General features: G+C 46.6%; 1 protein-coding gene across 4 annotated transcripts in view; it reads left to right on the top strand.

Annotated features, from left to right (window-relative positions):
* Positions 1-13,989, top strand: part of MASP1 (MBL associated serine protease 1) — a 63,415-nt gene that overhangs the window by 26,525 nt on the left and 22,901 nt on the right. For 2 of the 4 annotated variants that reach the window (XM_015236610.3, XM_006200977.4), the window contains exons 3-8: positions 1,267-1,444; positions 3,085-3,216; positions 5,316-5,512; positions 6,948-7,095; positions 8,424-8,542; positions 9,465-9,543. In XM_015236610.3, coding sequence (XP_015092096.1) covers positions 1,267-1,444; positions 3,085-3,216; positions 5,316-5,512; positions 6,948-7,095; positions 8,424-8,542; positions 9,465-9,543 — 853 coding nt within the window. Of the gene's footprint in view, positions 1-1,266; positions 1,445-3,084; positions 3,217-5,315; positions 5,513-6,947; positions 7,096-8,423; positions 8,543-9,464; positions 9,544-12,001; positions 12,487-13,989 lie in introns of those variants that run through there. The other 2 variants (XM_006200979.3, XM_072962514.1) reach the window with 2 other exon arrangements.

Below are 13,989 nucleotides of genomic sequence, written 5' to 3'. Positions count from 1 at the left end.
TTGATGACTTTGAGAGGCAGCAGAAATCATTCTTGATAAGAGATTTTCCCATGAATCTTAGTTAAAACATCAATCTAGAGGTTGCAAACACAACCTTAAAAGAATAGGGATAAGTATAAATGATAGAGGTAGGCCAAGTGTTGGTTATCAAATAAATATACCAACCAGCTACTACACTGTGCTTCCCAGACCGAACTCACACAAAATCAGCTTTAGGCAACCAGTTTAGAATCTCTCCTTGGGTCTCTGAATTTACCTAGGGCCTCTGGTTCCTCCAAAGTAGGGAACTATTCTTTTTAGTAAATAGATAATTCTTGCATCTGAGTTTTAACACAAATGCAACTATTTCTGGGTGATTCCAGTAGTCTCTGAATTATTAAGAGTACCTATTAAGTAGAGTTCCAATTACATGTTTTCCCTTTACACACAGGATTGAGTCACTTCTTGTTATTATGGCATTCAAGGTCAACCATAATCTAGTTTTAACCTGTCCTTCCAAATATATTTCCTCCTACATCCCCACAGACTGCCTGGCTTTGGTCTCGTTCTTAGAATAGGTCTGGCACTTTCAGCTCTTGATGACCAATATTTATTGGGTAACTACTATGTGCTGGGTCCTGTTCCATTCACTGAAGACATATCTGTAAAGAAAATACAGTCTCACTCTCCTGCAACTTACATTTCAATGGAGATGTTTCATCTCCTTCTGAGTGCATTCCCAATGCCAACACTTCTCCCACTGTATGATAGCTCTGTCTCTGCCTGTTTTCCTCCATCTGAACTCTGCCTCATTCTGCACAGCTCAGTGTCTGACTCATCTCCCATCACCCGCATACTATGCTTTGCTCAGTAGAAGGCACACACTGAATGCTCAGTGAATGACTTACATTGTGTATAAAGTTTCTTTCCCTGGCTACCTAAGTTCCTGTTGCATATAGAATCCATCTGTGAGATTGCGTAACTCTGGATTTTAACATTGAGTTGTTTTTAACAAATAGGCCTTTTTGTTGTCAACAGGAATGACAAATGTCAAGCTACTTCTGATGGACCTAAACAAAATGAATGAACTAGTGACTGGATGGCCACATTGACTTAAGCTGTTATGTGTCTTTCCTCAAATCCCAGAATCCCTAAACCCCTTTCTTTGGGCTTCCCAGGCTTCCTGGTCTACTTGTGGGCAGCCCTTCCCTCTTTCCTCCTGGAGACCAGCAGGGAAGCTAACTTGAGAAGCTGTTCATCTTGTTCCCTTTCTCTTTGACCCCAAAGGTAGAAACTGAAGACCAGGTGCTGGCAACCTTTTGTGGCAGGGAGACCACAGACACGGAACAGACCCCTGGCCAGGAAGTGGTCCTCTCCCCTGGCTCCTTCATGTCCATCACTTTCCGGTCAGATTTCTCCAATGAAGAGCGATTCACAGGCTTTGAGGCCCACTACATGGCTGTGGGTAAGTTGAAGAAATGGGTGGTTCATCCCCAGGTCTCCCTTTCTCTCTCAATATTAAAAGTTCCTTGTGCTGTCTTCTTTACAATGGACACTGGTGTACTCACCACATAGATTCTACCATTAATGTCTTACAGCATTTGCTCTGTCACATATCTATTTATCTGTCTGTTTTTTGTCTATATATCTTTTTTTTGATGCATTTCAAAATAAATTGCAGATATCAGTATAGCACTTCCTAAATACTTTGACATGCATATTGTTTATCAAAGGTTCAATATCCACATTTTTTTCTCTTAACGTAAAATTTACATTCAATGAAATGCACAAATCTTAAGCACATTTGTTGAGTTTTTAAAGATTTATATTTGTATGTAACCCAAACCCCTAACAAGATGATGAACTTCACGGTCAACCCAGAAAGTTCCCTCATGCTCCTTCCCAGTCGCACCTGTCCCATCTCCTTTAGAGGCCACATCGTCCTGATTTTTTCCCCACCCACCATAGATTAGTTTTGTCTCTTCTAAAACTTCATGTAAATGATCACACAGAGAATGTATTTTGGGGGTGAGGATTCTTTTACTCAGAATAAAGTTTTTGATATATATTCCTATTGTTGCAGTGTATCAGTAATTGCTTCTTTGCTTGCTGGAATAATTTTCTATTGTATAAATATACTGTAGTCTGTTTATCCATTCCCCTATTGACAGACACCTGAGTTCTATCCATGTTTTGGCTCTCAGGGATAAAACTCTTATGAACCTTTTTGTACAAGCCTTTTTGTGAACATATGTTTTCACTTCTGTTGGGTAAATATCTTGGAGCAGAATTGCTGAGTCATTAGGTAGGTATATGTTTAGTTCTCTAAGAAATTGTCAGACTTTTTCCAAAGTATTTGCACCATTTTGTATCCCTCCACCAATACATGAGCATTTTGGTTGCTCCAAATCCTCACCAACATTTGATGTTATCAATTTTAAAAATTTTAACTGTTCTGGACAGTATATGGTAGTCTTCATTATGGTTGTACTTGACATTTCCCTAGTGCCTAGTGATGTTGAGAATCTTGTCATGTGCTTCTTGGCCATTCCTGTACCTTTTGGAGGAAAAATACATGTTCAAATTTTTAATTGGGTTGAGAACATACATCTTTTTATCTTTATATTTCCAGTGCCTAGGATACGGCTTGACTCATAGTAGAGACTTAGAAAGAGAGAGGCAGCATGGAGGAGAGGTTAAGAAAGAGCCCAGGTTCTAGAGCCAGCCCACCTGGATTTGAATGCTGACTCCACCATTTACTATCTGTATGACTTGGAGTAAGTTTTTTAATGGCTCTAAGTCTCAGTTTCATCATCTATAGAAAAGGGATCATAACAGCCCTGCTTGCTATTATCACAACTGTTAGAGAACTGTGGCACAACCAGGAATCCAGTTTCCTGGATTTGAACCTGGCTCTCTTTGATCTTGGGTAAGTTTCCTCATTTATATATGGATGTAGTGGCTACTTATGGGCTTTAGGTGAGGCTTCAAGGGGGGAATACAGGTACCTCCCAACACAGTGAGTGCCCCACACTGAGTGCTCTGTAAATGTTGGCTGTTGTCTTCACCGTTACGCATGACTGAGAGGCTCTCCTTGCCCTGCAGATGTGGACGAGTGCACGGAGCGGGAGGACGAGGAGCTGTCCTGTGACCACTACTGCCACAACTACATCGGCGGCTACTACTGCTCCTGCCGCTTCGGCTACATCCTGCACACCGACAACAGGACGTGTCGAGGTGGGGCCCAGAGATGACTCTGTACATCGCTGTACATGCCCTGTTTTCCAGTAAGATTAGGGGAGGCTCAGAGGGAGGACAGATACGCAGTAGAAACAATAAAGTCAAATCAGAGAGCTGTGCCTCAGATACCACATGGGTTAAGATACCGAAATGCCAACCGCCTGGAAGTGGGGTGCAGGTTCTCAGAAGACCGCATTTGAAAAGCCCTAGCATCTAGGCCATCCTTCTTCCTGGCAGGAATTTCTCCTTCTTAATCCCTGTTTCCTCTCCTACTGTAGGTAACTGGCATGGCCAAGTGAAGGGAGAATCCAGGTTTCCCAGTCCTCTTTCTCTGAGCCATGAGCCAGGCCTCACCCAGCAGATCCTTTCTCTCTGCATTTCCATGGCCCCTCAAGTTCCTCTGTGATAGAGAGAACATCAGGGCAAGGCGCAGAAGAGGGAGGAGAGAGGCAAAGACAGAGAGAGCAAGAAAACGTCCCATTCCTTTCAGCTCCCTTTGCTTTCACCTCTCAATATGTCTCCTCTCTACCGTAGCCTCCGGGCTAGGGCAGGGATGGAGAGATGGCAGGGCTCAGCCACTTTCCAGGAGGATCTCCTGGTTAGCGGAGTAATAGCCACATAAGCCAATGGTCAAATGTAGTAAGTGCTGTAAAAGAAGTGTGGACTCGGCACCATCAGACCTGAGTCTGCACGGAGAAGTCACAAGCACTTCCAGAGACGGTGCCCTTGACAGAGATGAGAGAACAAGGAAAAGGAGGGCACTCCAGCAGAGAGAAGAGCTTCTGCAAACATTCAGAAGCGTGACAGAATTTGGAACGTTTGGGGAACTGCCAGCAGATTAGTATGACTGCAGGATAAGGATCTGTGTTTTAAAAAGATCCTTTGGAAGCAGAGTGAGGAATCATTGGAGGAGGGCAAGGCTGGAAACAAGAATTCTCTTCTCCCTCCTTCAAACCTTTTATTTGCTTCTGAATAAAACCCTATAGGACCCATCAGTATAAAGCAGGTGCATACAGGAGTTTTCTTGAAGGGGGTTATATATTCCACAGTTTTCATTCAGTATTGAGTACATAGGGACTAAGAATGAGCAATGTTTCTCCCCTCTAGCCCCAGGAGCCTTTTTAAACATTCTCTTCCTAATTACCTCACCCATGAAATTTCAATACCACAGATATACTGCATATATGTGTGTCTGTCTGTGTATTATGCCTAAAAAGAGTAACAGCTCCCCTTTCCTAAGAACCAGTTTTGGTCCCTCTGGGCATAATTTTCACCCCTCTTCCCCGTGAGAGGGCTTAGGGTAGAAAATGAAACCATGGGGATTCAAGAGACCACTCTGAACCTTGTTCTGCAGCTCACAGCTGTGGGACTTTGGCTTGATCATGTCCCCTTTTGAGGCCACAGTTTTCTCATTTAAAAGGAGCAGAATAAACAAGAGCTTAGGAAGAGCTGACGTGCCAGATCCAGGATGGGTCAGCCCAAGGACGGTGGTTCAGTGGCAATAAAGGGGCTTTGGCGGGCTAAGCCATGGCCAGGATCCAGGACACCGGGTCCTTGGTTGCAGCTGGTGAGGAACAGAGCAGAATCCCTGAGCCCAGGGGACTTACAGTCTAGTGGGGGCAGGAGAGTTCACTAACAAATATATTTCATAATGGCAAGTAGTAGTAAGCAGCATGAAGAGAAATAAAGCAAGGCGAGGGGCCATAGAGTGAGGGGTTGTGCAAGGGTCCTGTGTTAGAATGAGGGATCAGGGAGCCTTTGAGTAGAGACCTAATGGAGTCCTGGGCTGAGAAAACCAGACATTCCCCCTGACCACTCCATCTCAAAACCTCGCATCTCAGACCCCTCCTGCTCCCAACCAGTAGGAGAATCGGATGGGAAGGCTTATCACACTCACTGCCTTTAAGTCTTGACTCTGCAGATTACTGAGTGTGCGACCTTGGGTAAGTCACCTCCCCATCTGTAGGATGGGGATAATGATTCCTTCCCCACTTGCCTCTCAGGACCACTGGGAAAATCGTACTGTAGCAGATAAGAAAGGGGCTGCTGTGGCCACGGGTGTGGTGTGCCACTTTGCTCCGGTGTGTTTCCCACAGTGGAGTGCAGTGACAACCTCTTTACCCAGAGGACCGGTGTGATCACCAGCCCCGACTTCCCTGGCCCTTACCCTAAGAGCTCCGAATGCCTCTACACCATCGAGCTGGAGGAGGGTTTCATGATCAGCCTGCAGTTTGAGGACATTTTTGACATTGAGGACCATCCTGAGGTGTCCTGCCCCTATGACTACATCAAGGTAAGACCGCAGTGGACATTGATCCTGGGGATGCTGGAAAATCTTGGCTGAATTGAGAAAATTGATATTCTTGGCCCTCTACCTTCTCCCAAGATAGGGGGCTGAGCAGTTTGCTTCCCAACATGTACTTACTTAAAATAACATATACCAGCTTAATCAGATCCAGTCTAGGGTGCTTCCCCAATCCAAAACTAGCCCTGTGCCCACTTGCAAAATCCCTTCTGCCATGAAACATAATATTCTCTGAAGTAACAGCAAGGTGAGGGTCATACATCTTAGAACTCAGCCCATCACCCATCTTATCCCGGGAGCTACGCTGTGAGTCTTATCCAAGCACGTAACCTCTCAGGGCTTCACTTTTCCCTCTCACTACATAAGAATGACAAGAAGATGCACCCAGGATTGTAGACATCACCAGATGAGGGTTAAGGAGTGCTAGTCCTCAGAGGCGGAAGGAGAAAGAGTTAAAGACACAGGCAGGACCCCAGCCTGGTAGCTGCGAAATTCAGATCCACTGAGTGCTTCTTCCCGTCTCTGCATCCCAAACCCCACTCTCTCCTGGCAACTGCAAAACTTCCAGCAGGTTTTCTGGCTTCTACCCTTGCTCCACACAGCCTGGTCTCTCACACAACATCAAGGGTGAACTTTCTAAAAGCCAGGATAGATCAAGATTGTGCTTGGAATAAGCATAAACTCCACACAAAGTGGCTTTCCAACCTCAAGCCACAGCACTCCCGCTGCTCCAGCCCCACTGGCTTCCTTCTTGTGCTTGATACTTGCCAGGCTCCTTCTCACCTTTGACCTTGACCTTTAATGTGGTGTTTTCTCTGCCTGGAAAGAATTCTCCCCCCTTCTTCAAATGACAAGCTCCTACTCATCCTATATGTTTCAAATTCAATGTCACCTCCTCAAAGAGGCCTTCCCTGACTACCTATTTAAAGTTATTAGCTATTACATTAATGATGAGTTATAAGACTACATAGATTTTACTACATAAATCATAAACATGTAGCATATATTTATATTATATACGTATGTCATTCTAATTATTTTTATAATGCTTATCACAGCCTGTAATTATTTTGTTTATTATTTATAAGTCCCCCCACCCCTGACTAGACTAAGGGTCTTTGAGAACAGAGGCCTCTTCTATCCTGTGCACCTGGACAGGGCTCTGCCCCTTTCCAAGCTGTAATATGTTCATCTCTGATCAGAGGATTATTAATCTGCCTTGTCCAGGACCATTGTAAATTGTAAATGGGAGAGTGGAGATGGAAACCTTTCGTGAGTGGTAATGCCTACTAAAAATGTGAGTGAATACTAGGGGCTCACGTAGAATCTTCCAGAAAGTCCCGATGCAGTGTAGAGGCAAACCCTGCAACAGCCACTGCCACTCAGATGTGACCCTGCTTTTTTTCTATTTTTCTCCTCACAGATTAAAGCTGGTCCAAAAGTGCTGGGGCCCTTCTGTGGGGAGAAAGCCCCAGAACCCATCAATACCCAGAGCCACAGTGTCCAGATCCTGTTCCGCAGTGACAACTCGGGCGAGAACCGGGGCTGGAGGCTGTCATACAGGGCGACAGGTACTGCGGCCCCTCCCCGCCTGGGTCACACTGGGTCCCCATGCTCGGCCCTCATGGAGAAGTGGCTGGGGGTGAGGGGCTGCGTGGCTGGGGGTGAGGGGCTGCAGGGCTGGGGGTGAGGGGCTGCAGGCCTGGGGCTCCTCTGAGGATGTGGCAGGATTCCCAACTCTGCCACCAGGTGGTTTGGGACCAAGGCACATTCTCTCTCCCGACTCCATTTCCCATCTGAAAAATGGGGGCAAGGGAAGCAGTGATGGTGGGTTTGGACTAAACATGGTTTTCATAACTGGCTGAACTTCAGAATCTCATGGGGAGATTAGGAGAAAAAAAAACTGTTTCCTGAACTTTACCCCTTTACACTGTGGAAAGGAACCTTCCAGCTCCAGCCTTCCCCAAGTCTGGGGCAAGAATTTGGGTGTGAGTCTGTAGCTCAAAATGTTTCATTATGGCCATTTGCTTCCTCGGGCCCCAAGACTGACAAAGCCCACAGGCCTTACTCCGTAATACCTCAAGGCAGCCAGTCCTGGTCTAAACCCTGCTGGAGCCATTTGACACAAGGGGCCTGCAGTAACTCAAGGAAGAAAGGGGTGGACATTGTGGCAGGACCACAGCTGGGTGTGACTAATCCATCTCATAGACTCCGATATCCTGGTCTTGCCTGCATTATCACATCCAGTGCCTGCTTCTCAGGAGAGGCGTGGAGAGGATATTAACAAAGGAGAGTTTGTCCAGGAAAAATGTCAGGGATAAGAGTCCTATCCAATTCAGTCTTTTGAGGGGAGGTCTCAGGGGCATATAATCACAGTCTCTCTAACACGTTGAAGAACGGTCTTGAGAAGGAGTGATCAGGGTCATCCTGAGTGGCATAAAAGAGATAACTATGCTCAATGAGTAAAAATTACATTTCAGTTGAACATGAAAATTCTGTTCCTTTAATCAGAGGAGTCTAGTACGAAAGGTCCAGGCGTTGAGCTCCCTGTCACCATAGGAATGTCAATAGATGTCTGAGCTCTACTATAGAAGATGTGAAGGAAACATCAGACAGGAGTCATACTCAGTGGCATTTAGTATCTTTTCCAACTCTAAGTTTTGATGAAATAATCTGGCTAACCAACTCATTTTATAAATGAGGAAACAGAGGTCCATGCTGGGAAGTGACCTGTTCAAGCTTCCAGAGGAAGCCTTTTCAGGGCCTGGTAGGTCCAGGCCCCCACACCCCAGTTGTGTGGTTTTTTCATGTCCATCAGGCCTTGCATTCTAGAGGCTGGCCTCTCTTGACCAGACTTTTCTTTGTTTTCTCACCTACTCCTGTCGTTACCCCCGACCAGGGAATGAATGCCCCAAGCTGCAGCCTCCCGTCCATGGGAAACTCGAGCCCATGCAAGCCAAGTACTCCTTCAAGGACCAGATGCTCATCAGCTGTGACACAGGCTACAAAGTGCTGAAGGTAAAAGGTCCTGCCGGGGGGAGGGGGAACCTCCAGGCCAGAGAAGTTCTCCAGAGCCTTCCAGGGCAGATGGGCTTCCACAGTTTGTGATGGTGCCACCACAGGATTTCCTAACTTCCCTGTAAACCTCCCAAATGTGCCAGAAATTCCAGTCTTCTGAAAATTCAGAGCATGTGTCCCAGACTCTCACTTCTGAAAGTGGCACAAAAGTCAGAATCAGAATCAACAACCTTTACAAAGCTCATCAGGCTTATTGGGGGAACCTGGGAGAGAAGCAGAGCTTTTAAAAGGTGGCAGATGGGCCTTGCTCACTGTCTGAGACAGTGGCTCTCCTAGGAATCACCTGGTTAACTTAAAAACAAAAGCACCTCCCAGGCCCCACCTGAGATCAATTAAAGCAGAATCTCTGGGGTGGGACCCAGTGACTTTTTCTGTTAAGTTGCCCAAGTGAGTCAGATGTGAACCAAGCTAGCGGGCCGCTGCTCTCAAGTAGGGCCCCCATCACAGCAGCCCATCACCTATTAGAAATGCAAAGTCTTGGTCCCTAGGCTAGACCCACTGATTCAGAAACTCTGGGGATGAGGCCCGGTGATCTCTGCAAAAAGCCCTCAGGGACTCAGGGATGCTGATGCTTAACTTGGGTTTGAGAGCTGCTGCTCTGAAAAAAAGGAGTCGGGGGACAGGATTCTCCTCTTAGACGTAGCCCAAACCCCGTCTTGCACATCGTCCTGACGTCTCTGCAGAGTAGGAATGGAGAATATGAGTTCAGCATCTACATTCGCCTTATCCTCAAGCCTTTGGAGGCCTATGGTTGGAAAAGCTCAGTCAAGGACAGTCAGATGTAGAGTCTGAACCGGCGTCCCTGGGAAACAACCACCAACCCCAGCCCTCCTCCCCACTCCTTCTTCGTGTTTCTTCCTAGGATAATGTGGAGATGGACACATTCCAGATCGAGTGTCTGAAGGACGGGACATGGAGTAACAGGATTCCCACCTGTAAAAGTAAGAAAACACAGTTGGTTGATTACAAGGATAATAAGCTTCCAGCGCCGGGAGTATCGGAGCAGAGACCACATAAGGGGGGAGGAACCTGGTAGTTGCACCCTGAGAAGGATGGGGTGGGAATCCCACAGGCACACTGAGGCTGGACGAAAAGCTAGTAATGTTTCTTTTAGCAACGAGATATTGAGATTCCAAAAGAAACTTCTTGCGGGTCCCAGTCTACTTTCTGAATACTAATTTTACCTCTGCCTCCAGACCAGTTGCCAAATTTGCAAAAGGAATGGCTTGTCTCCAGGTTTGAAACTAGCTCTAGCAATTCCTAATTCAGGAAACTATTTTAACACCAGTGCCCAGAGCTGAGTGACCTTGCCAGTCTTGACGTGGTCATGAGCCATGTCCACTAAGTCTTCTGGGCAGCTCATGATTTAGGGCTGTCAGGTCAGCACGGCAGACCCGTGTGAGGTAGGGGGTGCAGCTCTGCACTGGTTCTTGGGACCCAGAGTTCTTGCCTTGTCTCTGCCCCAACCCACCCAGTGACCATGGACGAGATCTTTCACCTTGGCTGTCAGGTAAAGAGTTTGGACTAGCTTTAATATTCTAGAATATATCCCAGTGGTTCTGAAATAATGCAATCCATATAAATCACCTAGTGGACTTTGTGAAAAATACAGATCACCAGCCACCCCACCCCCCACCCCAGTGATTTCAACGCAAGACTTATAGGGACCACAATTTTAGCAAATTGATCTGTGGCAACAGTGATGAGAGGAGGTATGGTGATAGAGAAGAAGAAGAGAGGGAGGGAGGGAAGGAGGATTTACTTAAGAATGGAGAGGTGAGAAGTCAAGATTTAGGGTTGGACCCACTCAGCCCCATTTCATGACCTCATATGAACTTTGGAGTGCTGTCCTCTTCCTTTCTCCTAAATGGCTCAGGTCGTGTAGGCAGAAGGATCCACTCCCACTGTCCCGTGGGGACACTGTCAGGGTGGGGCTCCCTTGAGGCAAATCCCAGGCATAATTTTGGAGCAGAAAGTGTTTGTTTCTAATTTCCTTTTTTATGTGATGATGTGGCTGGAGTCAGAGCCCAGTGTGGGAAAGAGTGGGTTGGTGGGTGGCATTTTATGGCTTCAACAAAAAGTTTCAACATTTACTGGATGCCTGTGCAGAGGTCAACAGAGAATCAGATGGAAAAGACAAGGTCCAGACATTGAGGAACTCAAATGCCAGCAGACACATCTGCCTCCTCCTCCAACACATAGCACGTGTGCCGTGCTGGGATTGAGTTCTAGGAGAGGCACTCTGCAGGACCCCACAGGGGAGCGTTCTGAAGAGGAGGCAGAGGATGGGGGCTAGAGAGGGCAGGAAGTGCTTTGGAGACAGGATGTTCTGGATTCAGATCCAGACTCTACCAGTTGAGTGTCCTGGAACAATTGACTCAGACTCTTTTGGCCTCAGTTTCCTGCATTCCTGATTGTTCTGAGGACTGAATTAATGTACACATCACATCTGTGGAGCACCAGGAATAAGTAAAAGCCCAATAAAATCTTGTTTCTTTCCTCCACCCTATCCCCTTGTTAGGAAGAGATTTGGTTTCTCTTATTCATGCTTTTGGAAAGTAAGAAACTTTAGTAATAATTTTTCCCCCTAATCAAACACACATACTTTTTATTGGAACAGAAGTGTTGATAGAGTAAAGCACGAATGATATTTGATGGTACCATTTTATGTGATGTATGTTAGTATACAAGAGAATGCCTATCATTTTGTACTAAAGAAAAGAGGAATTTTTTTTCTCCCTAATGTGACCTGGTTCTCCCAGCATAGCCTGGATCAGGACTATGAGAATCCCCACTCAGACACAGCGGGCATCTCTGCTCATTCACTGAGTAGATATTTATTGAGTATATCTATTCCAGGCATGTGTTGGATCCTGGGGGGGATGCAAAGATGAACAAGCCTGAGAAGTTGAGAGTCCCCAGCGACTGTGGGGGAAGGGGTTAGGAACAGACATGAAGTGTGCGTGTGCAGTGAAGAAACTTGCCCTGGGACAGGAAGTGAGGATTATGGGTTGTGGTCCTGGTCCTGCCTCCACCTTGCTGTGGTGACCCCTGACAAGCCCCACTCCACTCTGATGCCACCTATCACATTAGGTGGACCGATAAATGCAAAGCTCACTCCAGGGTCAGGATGGTATCTTCCTCGTGAGCCAGGATTTATGACTGTGCAGATTCTCAGAATGGTACACATTCCACAGTCCCAGACTGTCCTTCACACTGGCTGTATCTCAACTGTGCATTCTTAATCAATTCTGGTGGAGTGATTTCTGTTTCCTGCATGAACTGTTTCTGCTTTGCTTGCTAATTTTTCTCTTTCTCTTCTTTTTCTCTCTCCCTTCTTCTCTCTGCTTCCTTTCTCTGTACCTCCTGACCCCTCCCTGATCTTCACCACGGTGGCAGACATGGAAATGGATGTGGAGAGCGACCCTGAGTCAGAGCCAGTGACAGAGTGAATGACAAGACCCCACACAGTGCAGACATCCAGGAACGGACCACTCACGAGACCCCTGGGTCCCAGAGCTACTCCATCCCTCCCCATCCCGCCAACACTCCATTTCCCATTTCAGTGCGGATTAGAATGGATTACAAGGCAACACAGGCTCAAGCAGTTGAAACTGCTGCATGTATGAGAGCAATCTTCCTTTGAGGGGTCACCCATCATTCAAACATTATGCTGGAAAGTAATGAAAAAACAATGTGGGATTTTTTTTTTTAGGACTTCTATGTGGACTTTACTCTTCTCAAAGGGAAAATGGCTTTGGTTCCAGAGATGCATAATTTAATATAAAATCACATGGTCTTAGGCGGACCAGGTCAAAGTAGGCCCTGGTTTCTAATCCACTTTACACTTTAAGCTTAAATGGACCAGAATGCCTGTGACTTTATGACTTTAATGTTTTTACCCATTGCTACTTTCTTAAGAACCAAAAGAAGGTGAAACTAACAATAACTCGTGTAGCGTGGATTTTTAGGAAAGCCAGACATAGTCTGTTCTGAAGTTTCTTTTCCACTTATACCTAACACAGGGCTGAAATTCCATCATCAGAAGTTCTTTCCTCTGGGGCTGACAAATTTTGCATTCCCAAAATTTCCCTGATTAAAGTTTTTCAAAAGATAGGCATCACACCTGAAAGCAGTGGTCCTCGGCTCTGGTGCCATGGGACATCACTGGGTCATAAATACTGGTGAGGAGAGGGCTGTGGAGGTGGGAATCTCTGCTTCAGCCTGGAAAGAGTCTGGGTAGACTTAGCAGAGAACCCCTGCATTACATCGTGACTGCTCAGTCTGTTTGGTAATTAAATGGTCTCTTGATGAAGGCAGAATCCTGCAAAATTGGACAATGAAAGGTCCAGAGACGGCAGGACCATCCTGGGGATGGAGTGCCCTTGAGAGAGGAGATGGGGCAATCACTAAAGACAGCATCAGTTGAGTCAATATTTTTAAGACCACGAATTGTAACAGGTCTTGTTCTCAGTGTGACAGAGGGGATCATAATTTAAGCAAAAGATTTGATATGAGCCCAAATAATTGCAACACCAGGCAATGTAAGATACATGCATCGAAGAGAGATGAACAAAAGGCCTTGCAAGTAGAAATGAGGAAGCAGCCCTGTCCAATTAGAAGAATGAGAAAAGGCTTTCAAGAAGCAGCAGTATTTGATCAAGGCCTGGAGGGCAGCCAGAGCATGAACAACAGGGTTTCCCGTGTGCAGAAAGCTGCAGCACAGGGAGGGGTCTGTGATGCTGGCGCACAAGCGCCCCAGAGGGAGGGACAAAGATGAGGCTGGGGTCGGGGACATCCCTGAGACCTGAGGGCCAAGTGATCCAATTCTGCGTGGTTCCCTAGGCAGCCCAGGACTGTGCAGAAGCATCCTCAGGATGGCAGGTCAAGAAAGATGTGTCTGAAGGAAGATATATGGCAGCAAGTGGTGACAGCAGAGACAGGGTGTGGGTGGCACCTCCCATCCCAGAGAATGAGGAGAAAGAAAGTCCAAGGGAACGGGGAAAGGAAGAGCAGTCTGGTGTAGTGTGGAAGTGGCCAAGGGCACTTTAGAGAAGAGGATGGGGCCCTTTCTCAAGCTGAGAAGATAGACTAGTTGAGGAAGCAGGGTCCGGATCTAGCATCTTGGATTGTGTCAGGCAGAGCTCAAAGGCCCCTTGCAAAGGGAAGTTGTCCCTAGGCCCTGGAGAGACATGGCTCTTTGCCTGCCACTGTAGACTTGGGGAGAAGTTGCCCCTTCCCCACTCACTATACCCAAGCTGGAGTGGCACTGTTTCCCATCATCTGTCACCCCTCTGTCTGGTTGTAAGACCAGCTTTATCCGCAGGCAAAGTTACTTCTCTAGAGTGATGTGAAAGCAGGCCCTCAGTCCAGACAGTCCCTCTCCA

The sequence above is a fragment of the Vicugna pacos genome, chromosome 1 (genome assembly GCF_048564905.1).
Source record: "Vicugna pacos chromosome 1, VicPac4, whole genome shotgun sequence".
In the NCBI taxonomy this organism is placed as follows: domain Eukaryota; kingdom Metazoa; phylum Chordata; class Mammalia; order Artiodactyla; family Camelidae; genus Vicugna; species Vicugna pacos.
Note: the sequence above shows the minus strand (reverse complement) of the source record. Positions and strands in the feature narration are given on the sequence as shown.